We start from the raw sequence: 14485 nt of genomic DNA on the forward strand, positions 1-14485 counted from the left end.
CGTATGAAGCAATTCTCTAAAGGCTAATCATTGTCAATGCAGATGGGGAGATCCTACCAGTGTCATTCCTTTTAAGTGCCCATCAAATATTTCGCATTTAAGAGGTATTTTATTTTTGCAAAGAGGTTGGCAAACTTTTTTGTCGGTGGTGCTCCAAAATATCCTTGTTGAGATGTGTCACCGTCGTGGGGCCGTTTCAGTTTTGTAGTTGCAGTTGGCGCGCCAGTCTACCTTGCAAGGCACATGTGGAGACGTTCACCCGGCTCACACAGGTGCTTATAGTACATAGAACGCGCGGCACTATCCTCAAAATGGGGAAGTCTAGAAAACTAAAGAACCTAGTAAAGAACGTGCAGTTTTTCGTCAAAAAATGTAGAGAGAAAAATAAGAAACTGCTCTCCCTGAGTAGTCTGGATGAAAAAGACGAAACATTCAACTCGGGAATATTCACAGATGAAAAAACAAACGGTAGTAAAAGCTTCAAGGAAAATTCTGCTGAAAATATTTCTAAATTATCAAGCGAATCCAAGTACGACATAACACACGCAGATTTCGCCACTTCTTATGGCAGCCAGTTGACAAGATCACAGACACAGGGGAATTTGCGTACTTTGTCTGATTATTTCGACAGAAGAAGTGGTAAGAAAATCGTTAAGTTGGGGAACGATGGAAGGAAGAGAGAGGTGGTCGGGGGAAGTATGGACGAAGGTGTATCATTGAATGATGAAGAAGAAGTGAGAACGGCAAAGAGTGACACTAGCAGCGTAGAAATTAAGAAGAAAAAACAGTCCAAGGAAAGCAGAATGGAGGCAATGAAAAATGAAATCATGGAATGCGACTTGCACCTCCTCAGTATATACAAAAGGTTGGAAAAGGGGTCGAAAAGTGGGCGGGTGCTAAGGAGAAGTGGGGCAAAAAAGGGTGCTGGTAAGGGCAGCGGCACAGTGAACATGAAGACCCATATGATAAAGACGTACAATTCGGAGGTTATGAGCATAAAGCAAGCGCTTTCCCTGCGGAGGGGAACGACCCACGGGAAAAGGAAAATGAGGAAAGGTGGCAGGGGAAGGGGGGATGAAGAAAAAGACAGAGGTGGTAGCGGAGTGGGCAAAGGCATGGGGGAATCCACAAAGGAACATACAAGTACAGGAGTGAAAAAGAAAGCACACGATGAACGCATCGAAATTAAGAACAGCTTCTCAGGATATACTCCCCTATTTGATTCCAAAAGTTCTTTCCTAACACGAGAAGAAACCTTTTCCAAATATCATCAGATAAGTTCTTCCAAAAACACATTTGACAATTTTTATTTCTTTCAAGAAGGACTAGCGAATAGATTGAACAAGAAGCAGAACACGTCCTCCTTCGACATTGGCTGTATGTACATGAATCATGCTATAAGCACAAAGAGTTCCAAAGATTTGGGGACAAAGAGGTCGAAGGAAGTAGCTGTTCCTACCACGACTGCTACGGCTGCTACGGCTGCTACTACCACTACTGCCAATAGTACCTTTCTGGGTAGCTCCAAAAGTTTCCGTCGTTTCAAATTTTTAAGTGACAATAAAAAGAACATTGAATATTATAAGAAAATGATAGAAAGCTTGGAAGGGACGGTGGAGAAGTCGAAGAGGACAGGTAACAAGAGCAGCAACAAGAGCAGCAGCACTGCCACGACCAACGGCATCAGCTCCATAGACAGCATAATTAAAATTATAAATTGCCTGCTTCATGATTATGTGCCAAAGTTGATTGACAGGTATGAGTACTACATGAACACCCTAGATGATAGGAACAAATTACTAAAGCAGAAAATTAAGGAGTCCCTCGACTTTGGGGATGTTCAATATGAAGAAATCAGGGAATTAAAATCTCAGGTGATGCAAAAAAATCAGGAAAACAAAAAACTAAATGACACTATAGAAATGTTGAAGGATAAATTGTCTTATGTTAACGAGCTTGAGTTAAAAAATGCAGAATACCTGGACGAAATTATGCTCATGAGAAATAGGGTTACCTATTTGGAGAGACTGATTGAAGAAAATGATCAATCGAAGGAATCACATGAACTAAGGAAGATGAGGCATAACTTGAGAAGGCTATACAATAAAATGAAAACTGAGATGAGGTACATGAAGACTTTAAAATCGAGATCTTTTAAGCGGCACAAGAGGGGAAAATTTTCTATTAAGAGGTGGATTCGTTTGGAGGAAAGGATAAGTGAGCATCAGGCGCGCATGCTTAGCCTTGAGCAGCAAGGGGTTGCCACTTCTTCGGAGCTGGCTGATGAGGGGGACGGACGCGTCATCACGTTGGATTTTAACCAGTTGGTGGAGAAGCAGGAAAAAGAACCAAAGCAGTACGAAGACAAAAGCGTAGACACGAGTGATATGCAGGGCGTGGAGAAGCCAGATGACGTTGTGAGCAGGGATGCCCAATGCGCGCAAACTGGAGAGGGAGAAAAGGTTAAGAAGAGCAAAGTACGAACGAAGGACAAAAAGATTAACACCATTGTAAGCAATCGTACGTTTCTGGAGCTGTTGAGGAGGGAGGAGAGGGTGGCGACAAACGGCACACTTGGGAGGGGTAACATAATGAACCGCAGTGATCGCAATGATCGAAGTGGTAGGAGTAGCTTACGATTTGGAAGCGAGAGGTGCACCCGCATCCCCAAGGAGACCTACCCCTACTACCACTACTTCTACAGCAATATGATGGCCGAGTCGGAGGGAAGACCTGTTGTCAGCAGAAGCCGCATGTGGCCACCAACCCAAGTGGAAAAAAAAGAATCCAATGGTGTGTTCCCCCCCAGGGTAACTCTCTCGGAGGAAAATTATTTATCCTTGTGCAGTCAGCTTAAGGAGTGTATCTACCAGACCTATTTCGAGGAGTGCGCCCCGGATGCGTACGATGGAGGGCAGCCTTTCGAGAAAACACCCCAACGGTGCGACGATTGGACTGACCAGGGAAAGCAAAACGGGGAAAATAGGGATACGCAAAATGACCAAGCTCTGAATAGCGGCAGCCAAATGGAGACAGCAGCTCCCCAATGGAATAGCCTTTTCTGGAAGGAGAAGGAGAAGACCCTTCCAAAGGATGGCTTTTCTGCCCATTCGATTAGCAGAGGGAAGAACACATGTTACAAGCTACCATTCAACTGTTGCGGCGATTTGAATAGAATTCTAACTGGCGAAATGAATTGTTCCTCTCTCCTCTGGGGGTGTAAAAGGGGAGCGTATAGCCAAGGTAGTAGCGTGCCAAAGAGGAAGCGAACTGGTCGAAAGAGATCAACCACATCGAGCAACTCCTCCTGGGAGAGAAAAGACAAGCTTAAGATGACACGTGCAGTTAGGAAGAATTATCCATATTTACGTTATGACACGATTCGGTCTAAATGCAAGCATAGGTATTATTACCACCGGGTTGGTGGAGCGGCGAATGGGGAAGAGGGCTCAGAAGGGGAAACGAATCAAATGGCTAACTGCACCAGGGACGATGACCATTACATAGAGGAGCAGCAGAATGAACGCACATGTTTGGAAATGTCCAAGGGGAGGGATAATACATACGAGTTCCCCATTTCACAGAACCGGAACAAGGGGGTTGTTGTTGATTTGGGGGAGAAGATCCTCATGGACGATGAACCTTATAGAAGTATATACGATAAAGAGCGGGTGGATAATTTTAAAAAATTTCTGACCATATATAATTCACATTTTGAGGGAGACAACAAGGGTAGCTTGATTGGAAGTTTTACAAAAGAACAGAGTGGTCCAACATGTGTGACGGCTATGTTCGACCAAGCTGTGCAGGCACACGTGGGGGGATGGAAGGGAGAAGAGTACGCATACACAGGGGTCGACACGCGGACGGTTATTAATAAGGTTTCGAGTGGGAAGAGGGGTGGTGATGCTACTGACTGTGTTATTGGCGGAACGGAGAAGGGGGGGGACAGCAGCGCATACCAAATTGGCAGCCAAATGAATATCCCTTACAACTGCTGCCGTGTTAACCCACTTTACAGATCTAGCCATTCAAATGAGGTGAACCAAGTTAGCAATAATTCAGCGATCGGAACAGGGGGGAGAGGAGGATATGGCAGCAACGACTGCGACACAAGTTGGGGTGTGCTTGACGTAAAAAGGGGGAACACGCCCTTTGCAGCGAACAGTAGCAATTGGCCTGGAGCACTCCCTATCAGCAAGAGGGACACGGATGCAAGTGCCCCCCTTGTTCACTGGTTAAACCCACTTCATCACAGAGGAGTGGCACACTTGGCCCATATCCCCCCTGGCCACTTACCCAAAAATGGAGTTGGATCTACGGGGAATGAAACAATTAGGTATCACAATTCACTTAATCAGTTCTTCGACATAAACACGAAGAATTTTGAAGCCATCAATAGGTACCTTCGCTCTCATGTCTTGTACACACACACGTCGCGTGACACGTGACATGTAACGGGGGTAGTGGTGGTAGTCGTGTCATACAAATCAGAGCAGAGCCCACCGCATGGCCACTCAGCGATGTGTGCAGTGGAGAAAACAATGTGAAAAGAGGCACTACGAAAATGGAGTGCCCTGCAACCACGACGGCATTTTTTTTTTTTTTTTTGTTTTTTCTGCATAACATTCGGAATTCTTCTTCCCCTCCCCCCCCACAAGCATTACACTGGGATGCCCCATTTTATTTTCCTACGCACAACTACATCTTGCTTTCTGCTTAAACCCTGGAACATTCATCACCTGCACTTTTGAAATGACCTCCTTCACAAATGAGTCAATCTGCGCACAGTTCGAAAAGGGAAAAAATGGAAAAAAAAAAAAAGTGCATTTTTCCTTTTGTGACTAAACCCCTACATTTGAGGCCAAAAGGCCAAACGCTAAAAATGGATGCGCAGGGAGAGTAAAACTCGCCAAGGTTTTGCTATATTTATAGGTTCAAATTAGCAGCACAGGTTTGCCCCTTTATTTGTGCTTGTGCCTTTTTTTTTTTTTTTTTTTTTTTTCGTGTTCCTCTGCATGATGCGTGGGGTGAGTTATTCTGCCAGCCCCGAAAAGGTATACTTATAACCATACCACTACATATATAGTAATTCTGAAAACGTTTTGAAGCGCCCTTCTTTTCCCCTGCTGTTGATCCGTAAAAACGTGAAAAAATCAGTCGGCATGGGGCGGTAATTGTTCTCAACCCTTGTGAAGATAATAATTGTGAGTATATGCAAACGTATCCACATGTACAATCTTTGTGCGATGCCGTACCAGATCCAAAGTTGTATGCCCCCCACTTATAATACAGGAGTTAATAAAAAAAAAATATCAAACACAAAATTGCTCATTTCATCCCACCACAACCCCGTCACAAGGATTAGAAGCTCCTTGGAACAGTAGCACGTGGAAGGGAAAGATCCAAGTGCCTCCTTACCCGCTTCCCCATTTTTGCTAACTCAAACGTAAAAGGGGAAAAAAAAAAAATATTTATATATATATTTATATATGTTACGTTGAAGAAGATTTTGCCTCCTCACCGCTGAAAGTGTCCGTGCGAAGAAGGCAGATTAGTTCCAAGTAGGGCCAGTTTTCCCAAGAGTTTTTTTTTTTTTTTTTTTTGCCCATTTGGTGTGGGGGCAAGTCCGCGTGTTATATGAACAGGTGGATCTGCAGGGGTGCCGCGCTAGCACGTAGAAGCGTAAACGAAGGTAACCTGCAAGTGAGTGGTATTTCCCCGCTGCGTGGTTCCCCCCTGAGTGGCACCCCACGCCGTGGCACCCCGGACGCGCTCTCTGGCAGACCCAGGATGGTGCTGGACATCAACCTGTTCAGGAAGGAAAAGGGGGGCAACCCCGATAAAATAAAAGAGTCAGAAAGGAAGAGGTTCCATGACGAGAACAACGTCGATAAGGTAATCGAGTATGATGAAAAGTGGAGGAAATGTATTTTCAAATTAGAAGAGTTGAAGAAAAATATTAACTTAGTGAATAAAGAAATAGGGACAAAAAAAAAGGTAGACAAAAATGCAAATGTGGAAGATTTAAAAAAAAAAAGTTTAATGATGAAGGAAGAAATCCCTCAACTACAGAATGAAGAAAGGGATTTACTGAAGCAAAGAAATAAGTACCTGAGTAAGGTCGGTAATTTGCTTAACAAGGATGTGGTCACTTCGAATGACGAGGAGAATAACAAGGTGGTGACCACCTGGGGTGTGTGCAAAAGGTTAGAAGTTATCACTACTGATGAAGCGTCAGAAGGGAACAAAGGCGGCAAGGGCGTCCCCAAGGGCTGCCCCAAAGATGATGGTGGGAACAACAAGAGGGAGGAGGTCACCAGTTGTGGTTCTATCGCTGGTGGTGCCGTCCACCCAAATGGTAGCATCGGCGGGAAGAAGTACTACTACCATTTTGACTTGCTCAGGAAAATCGGAGGAGCGAACTTCAAGAAAGGCATTCAGGTGGCAGGCCACAGGGGTTATTACCTCACAGGAGCAGGCTTCCTCCTACACAATGCAATTTTGCAATACGCAATAAACTTCCTAGTGAACAAAAATTACACCCCTGTATACCCCCCTTTTTTTATGAAGAAAAATATAATGGAGGAATGTGCAGAGTTGGATGATTTTGAAGAGACCCTTTACAAAATTGCTTCTTCCTCTGGAGGTACCTCCCCAGCAACAACAACAGGGACTGCAAGTGGGGCACCTATGTCTTCGAACCCTACCCAGAGCGACGATATAAACAGAGATGACTTGTTCCTCATTGCCACGTCTGAACAGCCCCTGTGTGCACTACATAAAGATGAAACGATTGAGTCCAAGTACCTACCCTTGAAGTATGCTGGAGTTTCTTCCTGCTTTAGGAAGGAAGCAGGAGCACACGGAAAAGACATTAGAGGTATTTTACGAGTACACCAATTTGATAAAATTGAACAGTTCTGCATTTCCCTCCCTCAAACAAGCAACAAGGTTCATAAAGAAATGATGAAAACCTGTGAAGAGTTTTACCAGTCTCTTAACATTCCATACAGAATCGTTAGCATCGTGTCTGGGGCACTGAACAACGCTGCTTCTATTAAATATGATCTTGAGGGTTACTTTCCTTCGAGCAATCAGTATAGAGAACTCGTGTCCTGTAGCAACTGCACAGACTACCAGAGCAATAACTTGAATGTTAAGTATGTCGACTCAAGTGTTAAAATCAGTGATGTGAAAGAGGAGGCTAAGAAAAAAGGGTGCAATGAAAATAATCACAACGATGAGTATGATGAGGTTGGAAGTGACCATGAGGAATTTTTAAAAAATTTCCAAACGGAGAGTAGGAACAATGTGCATCTCCTGAACGGTACCATGGTGGCGGCGCAGAGGTTCCTGTGTTGCCTCCTCGAGAATTATCAAAACGGCGAGGGCATCGTCGTGCCGGAAAAGCTACGCCCCTATATGAACAACCTCGAATTTATTCCCTTCATCGAGTGAGCTGTTGTGCGGTTGTGCGGTTGTGCGGTTGTGCGGTTGCGCCGTTGAGCAGTTACGAGACGTGACAACCTTTGTAGCACCTGCACGGAGATGTCACATCGGACACCACTTCGGCATGCATTTTTTTTTTTTTTTCTTTTTTCTTTTTTTTCCGCCCCATCATTCTTGTGAACACCTTTCACGGGGAGGATCCCCCCTTTTTGTAAAGCAGTAAAAAGATAGAACAGCAACCAGTGCATAGTGGGTGTAAAAGAACGTGTCGCGGCGGAAACTTACACACCCCATGTACATACCGGGTATAAGCTCCCCCCGCGGCTGAGACTTCAAAGGAAGCAGCAAATGTGTTGTGTAGCGCATGTGTAGCTAACTCATTGGAGAAGGGGCCTATATGGACACACACCCACACAGGGGGTACACTGCCCTTTTCGCAACCCACGTTATAGGAACGAGGCGACCGCATATTTACCGAGCAGTGGGACGATGAAAAATGGACAAAACGGGGACGTACGGGTGGTGGCTGGGATAGTCGTAATTCATGCCATCGTTAGGCCACCCCCCCCAAAAGGAATACCAACGACATGAACACTCGTTGTGTGGTTGTATCCCCTATTTGTTCTGCCTTCACTTTACCTTATCGTGGTTCCCTTTGCCATCCCCCAGGGAGGGGGGGTGTTATTAGAGACGAATGCGTGGCGGTCTACTCCAAGTGTCCACCCCTACCCATGCAGCTACCCAACATTTTGCCATTTGTTTTATCTGCCATGTCCTGGCCCAATAACAAGCAGGACAGAGCAGCATATGAACTGACCCACTTGGCCGTTTAAACAAACAAAAAAAAAAAAAAAAAAGGGGAAAAAAATCGCACCATTTTCGTCATAGAGTTTTGTACAAAAAAAAAAAAAAGGCACACTCATTTCACCCCGCTGACTGCAGAACGGGAAGCACCTACGATGAAAAGAGGATAGGGGTGTGCACATGCGTTTGCACACGTGTCCACTGCTGCTTTGCCTCTCTGTCACCCGCCCTTTTTTTTTTTTTTTTGTGCGCCTGTCAACAGGGAGAGAGGGGCTGCGGTGTGTTACACTCAGTGCTCGCCGTTCTTTTTTTTTTTTTTTTGGAGGAAGGGGACGATTTTTCCCACTCATGTGTGTTTCACTTGGTATGGGTATCCGAATTGGTTGCTCATGTTTGTCCGTACCTTTCATGACTTCCCACCTGAATGGCCGCCAAAGCTACCATCATCCCAATTTTACTGCAAAAAAATTAAAGACCCTCTTAAAACCCTGCAGGGGCAAAAAAAAATTCTCAGCAAAATCGCCGCTTCCCCACGTGTCATTTTTTTTTTTTTTTTTTTTTTTTTTTTTTTTTTTTACTACCCTTTTTAAAAGAGGGGCGAGGTGTAAAGAAGCAACAATAATTAATAAACCCATATGGATCATTTGTAAAACTTGGGGGAATTATACGACAGACCTTTTATTTGCAAATCGTGATTATCCCCCATTGTGTTTGGAGAGGTGGCCTTTTGTCGACTTCATTGCGCGAGGGCCTCCTCTCTCTCTCTTTTTGTTTCCCCTCCTATGCATGTGTGTATGGCACAGAGTGCTTGACGGCATATGCACACACTGGGCATATAGCCCTTGTCAAATGTTGTGTTAACTTGGTTTGGCGCGCCGCACACCCCACAGTGCCTGCTTAAGCGTTAGCTAAGCGGCTATGTCAACGCCATTTTGAGCTTAGTGTAAATTCCACTTCAATGCTTAATGTTGACTCCATTTTAACTCCACTTGAAGGCTCCTAGAGAAAGTACATCACACTTTTTTTTTTTTTTTTTTTTTTTTTTTTTGTGTCTGTGCATAGTTTTTTCCAATTTGCCATGTACAGAGCCACATGCGCATGCTACCTTTAGGTGAGCGGAACGAGTAAACGAAGGCTTCCCAGTGTGTAAAGGTGCCAGGGGGTGGGAACAAGAACGGCGCTACACCGAGATTGACCCCCCCAATTGGCGCCTCGCACGAGAAAGGTACACGAAAACGCACACTATAACTTAGCGCACCACCCCCCAAAGCAAAGCAACGGTGGTGTGCAGACAAAATGGAAATGGCCAAGCTGAAGGAAGTAAAAAGGGAAGCGAGCACAGGGAGGAGCAGGAGGGGGATGATGATGGGAGTAGCTCCTACTGATGTGGAAGAAGGAGAAGAAAAGGAGAGCATCCCTGTAGGAGTACAAAACCAGTCGAAGGAGAAACAAACTTTTACCAACAAGGAAGAAGACACAAATGTGTCACATGGTAAGAGTAGTAACATGAAGAAACTCTTCAACGGTATCATAGGAAGCCAAATGAAACAAGCCAAAAGTGTTATAGAAGGAGTGAAGGAACACATAAGGTGCACAGCAAAGGAAGCGTCCAAAAATATAAATTACCCATTTTGTAAATCTCCTTGTAGCATTGACGATATTAAAAATAGCATCTACATCAACGAGGGGGAAATTGTCATTAATAAAAATGCTTATAAGAATTTATTCAGTAGTGGGAGGAGAAAGGATAACAAGGACACGAAGGAAACACCTTATGTGAAAAAAAATTCAAATGAAGATATTTTTTCCTGCAACAGTAGAGATATAATTTTTCGTGGGACTTACAACTTTGGGTTCCATGTTGAGCTTTCTTGTGAGAACGAAGAAAATAAAATTATCGCCTATGCATACGATAAGGATACTAGGAAAAGGATTCCTTGTGTTTATCGCTGGACACGTATCTACTGTGATAAAAAATGCAACGACGTTAGTAAAAGTTTCGCCGACTCGGCAATTTCTCCTAGTGGTAACAGCATTGAATCTGTTGATACCATCTGTAGTAGTGCTGGAGGTGGGGGAAAAAGTTACTCAGATGTGAAGAGCACCCATGAGATGGTAGTAGCTCAGTATGGTAGTGAATACGAATTGACTTGTGATGACATAGGACTCAAAATTTGTGTTGAGTGTTCTTATCTGAACGATGGACAATTGAAAGAAGGAACCAGATGTAAGTATCCTACGAAAAGCGTAGCGACTTCGGTAGGAAGTCTGCACGAGAGTGATGGAAGTGTCGGTAGTAAATTTGCAGACCAATCGCGTTGCAGTGATGTTCAGCTATATAATGACGTTTCCTCGTTTAAGAATAGCTTCACCGATAGTAATGACGGACAGGGATCGGGAGTGCTTTCACATGAGTTAAGTTCCTTCCAACGTGGAGATAGAGGTAGTGATCTGTCCCGCTCTTCCAGTCGAGCCACTCCCGGAACAAACAACAAGCATGATATTAGTAGGACAAAGGAAAGAAGAGACCTCCACAACATTAAGAAAGAATGCTTTACTTTAGATCCATACGAATCATCCTTGAAGGAAAAGAATTTCCTTTGTGCTCCCCAACAAACGAGTGGCCATGGGTCCAACACTGTCCTCTCCTCTAATGCAAAGTACTGTGGAGTAGCAGTGGCCGAAGTAGGACCATTCAGTCTGAACGAAAAGACGAAGAAGATGCTTCAAACAGTTATACAAAATGATATTATAAGATACCCAATATATGTTTTCCGGAAGAATACCCGAGCTGATGATAAGGTCGGCAAGTCGTGTAATGGAGGGGACCAAATTAATCACCTCATTCGTTCAAGTGTGAAGCAGAGAGGAGTAAAAGGGTTTGAAGGGTATAACGATTGCACCAGTGTAGATGAAACCAGCCTCAGCTCAAATGTGGAGAGTGAACAGGACGATCATTTATACATGCTTCACATTCACAAAAATGAGATTAAGCTTGTGAGTCAAAGTGGTAGGACAACACAGATGTGGACCTACAAATTCAGTGATGTGTATCCCTATGTGGAATTCTTACGTCAAGCCCATACATGTAGTGACCAATTTTTTCTACACACTAGCGATTCAGAATATTATGTTTGCAAGTGCCTCCAGAAAAGCCACCGAGATTTAATAGCTATCATCCTGAGGTACATGCATGCGAACTTACAAATTTTAAATGATTATATTTTTAATAATATTAATGAAAGTTTTAAAAATAAAAAAGCCAAAAATATATTTGACAATGTAGATGTAAATTCTATACTGGAAAATATGAACAAAGAACTGCTCACACATCGCAAACTGAACCACAAGTATCTGCAGAAGATTAAGAAGCTGCGTGGCGAGAAAAATATTCTCGAGGAGGACCTTAAGAACACGATTGAGGCGTTCCAGGCTCAGCTTGGTAAGGGGTTTAACAAGACACCCGTGCGGGTCTGTATACCCATGTATATATACGTGAGGAAGTTGCCGTGACGGGCTCCCCACCCTATCGGTGTTGCCCCTCACCCTATCGGTGTCGCCCCTCACCCTATCGGTGTCGCCCCTCACCCTATCGGTGTCGCCCCTCACCCTATCGATGTCGCCCCTCACCCTATCGATGTCGCCCCTCACCCTATCGATGTCGCCCTCCCCTCAGACACCGTGAAGAAGTTCAAAGATGAAAACGAATTAATCAAAACGAATGAACACCTCATGAAGGAAATAAAGCTGTTACAGGATAAGTACAAAAATGTAGATTTATTTTTTAAGAACAAGGTAGGAGAATAAGATACAGCAAAAAAAAAAATATACCCCCTCTGGGTGGTGCGGAAGCATCACTGCGTTAGTCTACCCCCTGAATGACTTTGTGTATAAAAAAAACCCCATTTGATTATATTCACCCTTTTGTGTGTGTTTTTCTCTGTTGCCGCTCCCAACCCGTCACAACAGTACAAGCTCCTACTCAACGACATCGAACGGTATAAAAAGTTAGTGGACGAGAGAAAGACAAAGGTAAGTGCCCCTCCATCCGTTTAAGCTTCTCTCTCACCGGTAACGGCAAAAAAGGGCTATTAATGAATCGAAGAGGCGTGGTCATGTGTGTGATCCCTTTCCCATTCGTTTGCACACCGTCAACCCCGTTTTTCCATCTAACGCATAGGCCATCTCGCAGGAAGCAGAAACGCTACGGGCCAAACTGGAGGCCGCTGAGCAGGAAAAGGTTAGCTCTAAGTGGAAACGAACAGCGCAGCCTTCCGTCCTCTCTTCATCCTCAAAAAAAAAAAATATTGTTTGGTCTACCCAAATGACTTGCGAACCTTCCACCACATCGCAGAACGAGTTGCGAAGAGAAACCGCTAAGATAAACAGCTATTACCAGGAAGAGAAAAAAAGCAAAATGGAGCTGGAGAGTCGCCTACAGGATCTGAATGTGAAGATGGAAAATCTGAACAAGTCCCTAGAGGTATAACCACCGATGCGATTGCCTTGGGGTGGCGCGAGCGCTTTTGTGTCTTTCATTTATCCCCCTAGCAGATGCTTGTTAAACGGCGTGGTGTCAAAGGGGTTGCCAACTCTATGGTTGAGCACCCCCCCACACACACTCCTCCCACATGAATGATAACATTACATGGCGTCATTTCATTTATCGCCTCCGTAAAAATAGGAAGAAAAAAACACTTCTGGGTATATGAAGGAAATAGAAGAGCTGAAAAAAAACAATATAATGTTGCACCAGAAAAATGTAGCTATATCGGATCAGGTGAACCTTCTCGTCACGGAAAAAAACAGACTCTCTAAGATGGTTGACTCGCTCACGAAGGGTAGGGAAAACACGGAGGAGGGGTGCGCCGCAAATGCAACTGAGGAGTACACACGGAGGCGTCTTCACGTGTGCATAATGAATGGGGACACACAAAAAAAAAAATGTAATCTCGTTCCGTTTCTCACCTTTATTGGCATTTTTTTTTTTTTTTTTTTTTTTACATTTTAGACATTGAGAAGGCCAAAACGAATGGAGGTCTTCGAAGCCCAGAGAGTCAGAAGTAAGCAACAGCCGGAATGACGGCGCGCTTGTAGGGCGGCAAGGTGGAGCAGCAAAACAGCCGATGTAACAGCGCGTCAACTCACCTCCTCACCCCGTCACCGTGCCGCTTCTCCCCTTCAGGAAAGGCCCTAATAAACCCCTCCCCAGTGATGCCCCCAACCAAAGGTGAGTTGTAAAAAAGAGCACCTCCCAGCAACGGCAAAAGAAGTTTTCTAATTGCCCTTTTCCATCAATAGGCATTATAACTTACTAACCGCTACACAAGTCACCCCCATTACACATACCGGTTCACCCAACACATGCTCCCCCAGCGAGGAAGACAACCACCAGAAGCTACTAAAGGAAGTCGCATCCCTACGGGGAGAAAACGAACTTTTAAAAAAAAGAATAAAAAAGTTCGCGAAATTTAATTCTATGGCTTGATTGTCCAATTGTTTTGCTTGTTTTGTCTCCATCTGTGCGTGTGTGTGTGTGTTCGGCCAAAATACCACGCGAAAATATGCGTGTGCGATTGTGGTCATTTCAGCGGAGAAGAGGGGGATAAGTGTAAACCTGTAATTAGATGCTCCCCCTTTTTTTTCTGCCCTCCCAATGTTACCTTTTGTGCTGTGTGAGGGGGGATGGAGAAAAGGTTTACGCCGTTGGTGTCCTGCTCCAAAGACACACACACGTATACACACACGCACGCACGCACACGTGCATCCTGTATCCTCCACCCTTGCACCGATTCTTCCTTTTAGATTCTCAAATTTCAAACTTTGTTCGTTCATTCATATAAGTGTTTGTTGTTGATTCGGAAAACGGACAGAGAGGTGTGTGGGGGGCCCGTTTTAAATGGGAAAAAAAGGAGGCGGCAAAAAAGGAAGTGACGAATTGGGAAGTAGCGAACGGGAAGCGCACCGTTATATATACATGCAGGTGGACCCCGTGTGCTACACTTTCCAAGGGCCACGTTAAGGCAGTCGGGTTTTCCTTATATATTTCGTATTAGTTTCTTCTCCCGCTTGTATTTTTTCCTCTTTTTTTTTTTTTTTTTTTTTTTTTTTTTTTTTTTTCCTTTTTCGCCACGAATGGGACATAGGGAGCACGCACACAGGGGGTGGTGCTCGGGTTGATAATTTACATTTAAAATGAAGCGGAAAAACAGAGAGAAGCGGAAAGGTG

General features: G+C 44.4%; 3 protein-coding genes across 3 annotated transcripts; all 3 read left to right on the forward strand.

The window, feature by feature from the left end:
• Window positions 1-311: 311 nt before the first annotated feature.
• On the forward strand, window positions 312-4451 carry AK88_02512 (uncharacterized protein; the record flags this gene model as incomplete). Its single annotated transcript, XM_012480137.1, has 1 exon — window positions 312-4451. One exon carries the CDS (start codon window positions 312-314, stop codon window positions 4449-4451), a length of 4140 nt encoding a protein of 1379 aa, XP_012335560.1.
• A 1342-nt stretch (window positions 4452-5793) lies between these two features.
• AK88_02513 (serine-tRNA ligase) lies at window positions 5794-7461 on the forward strand (the record flags this gene model as incomplete). Its single annotated transcript, XM_012480138.1, has 1 exon — window positions 5794-7461. One exon carries the CDS (start codon window positions 5794-5796, stop codon window positions 7459-7461), a length of 1668 nt encoding a protein of 555 aa, XP_012335561.1.
• A 2091-nt stretch (window positions 7462-9552) lies between these two features.
• Window positions 9553-13744, forward strand: AK88_02514 (uncharacterized protein; the record flags this gene model as incomplete). Its single annotated transcript, XM_012480139.1, has 8 exons — window positions 9553-11698; window positions 11933-12051; window positions 12226-12288; window positions 12437-12496; window positions 12611-12739; window positions 12941-13097; window positions 13268-13319; window positions 13633-13744. The coding sequence occupies 8 exons, from the start codon at window positions 9553-9555 to the stop codon at window positions 13742-13744; spliced, it is 2838 nt and encodes a 945-aa protein (XP_012335562.1).
• Between the last annotated feature and the right edge of the window lie 741 nt (window positions 13745-14485).

This window comes from Plasmodium fragile (assembly GCF_000956335.1).
Source record: "Plasmodium fragile strain nilgiri unplaced genomic scaffold supercont1.24, whole genome shotgun sequence".
NCBI lineage: Eukaryota > Apicomplexa > Aconoidasida > Haemosporida > Plasmodiidae > Plasmodium > Plasmodium fragile.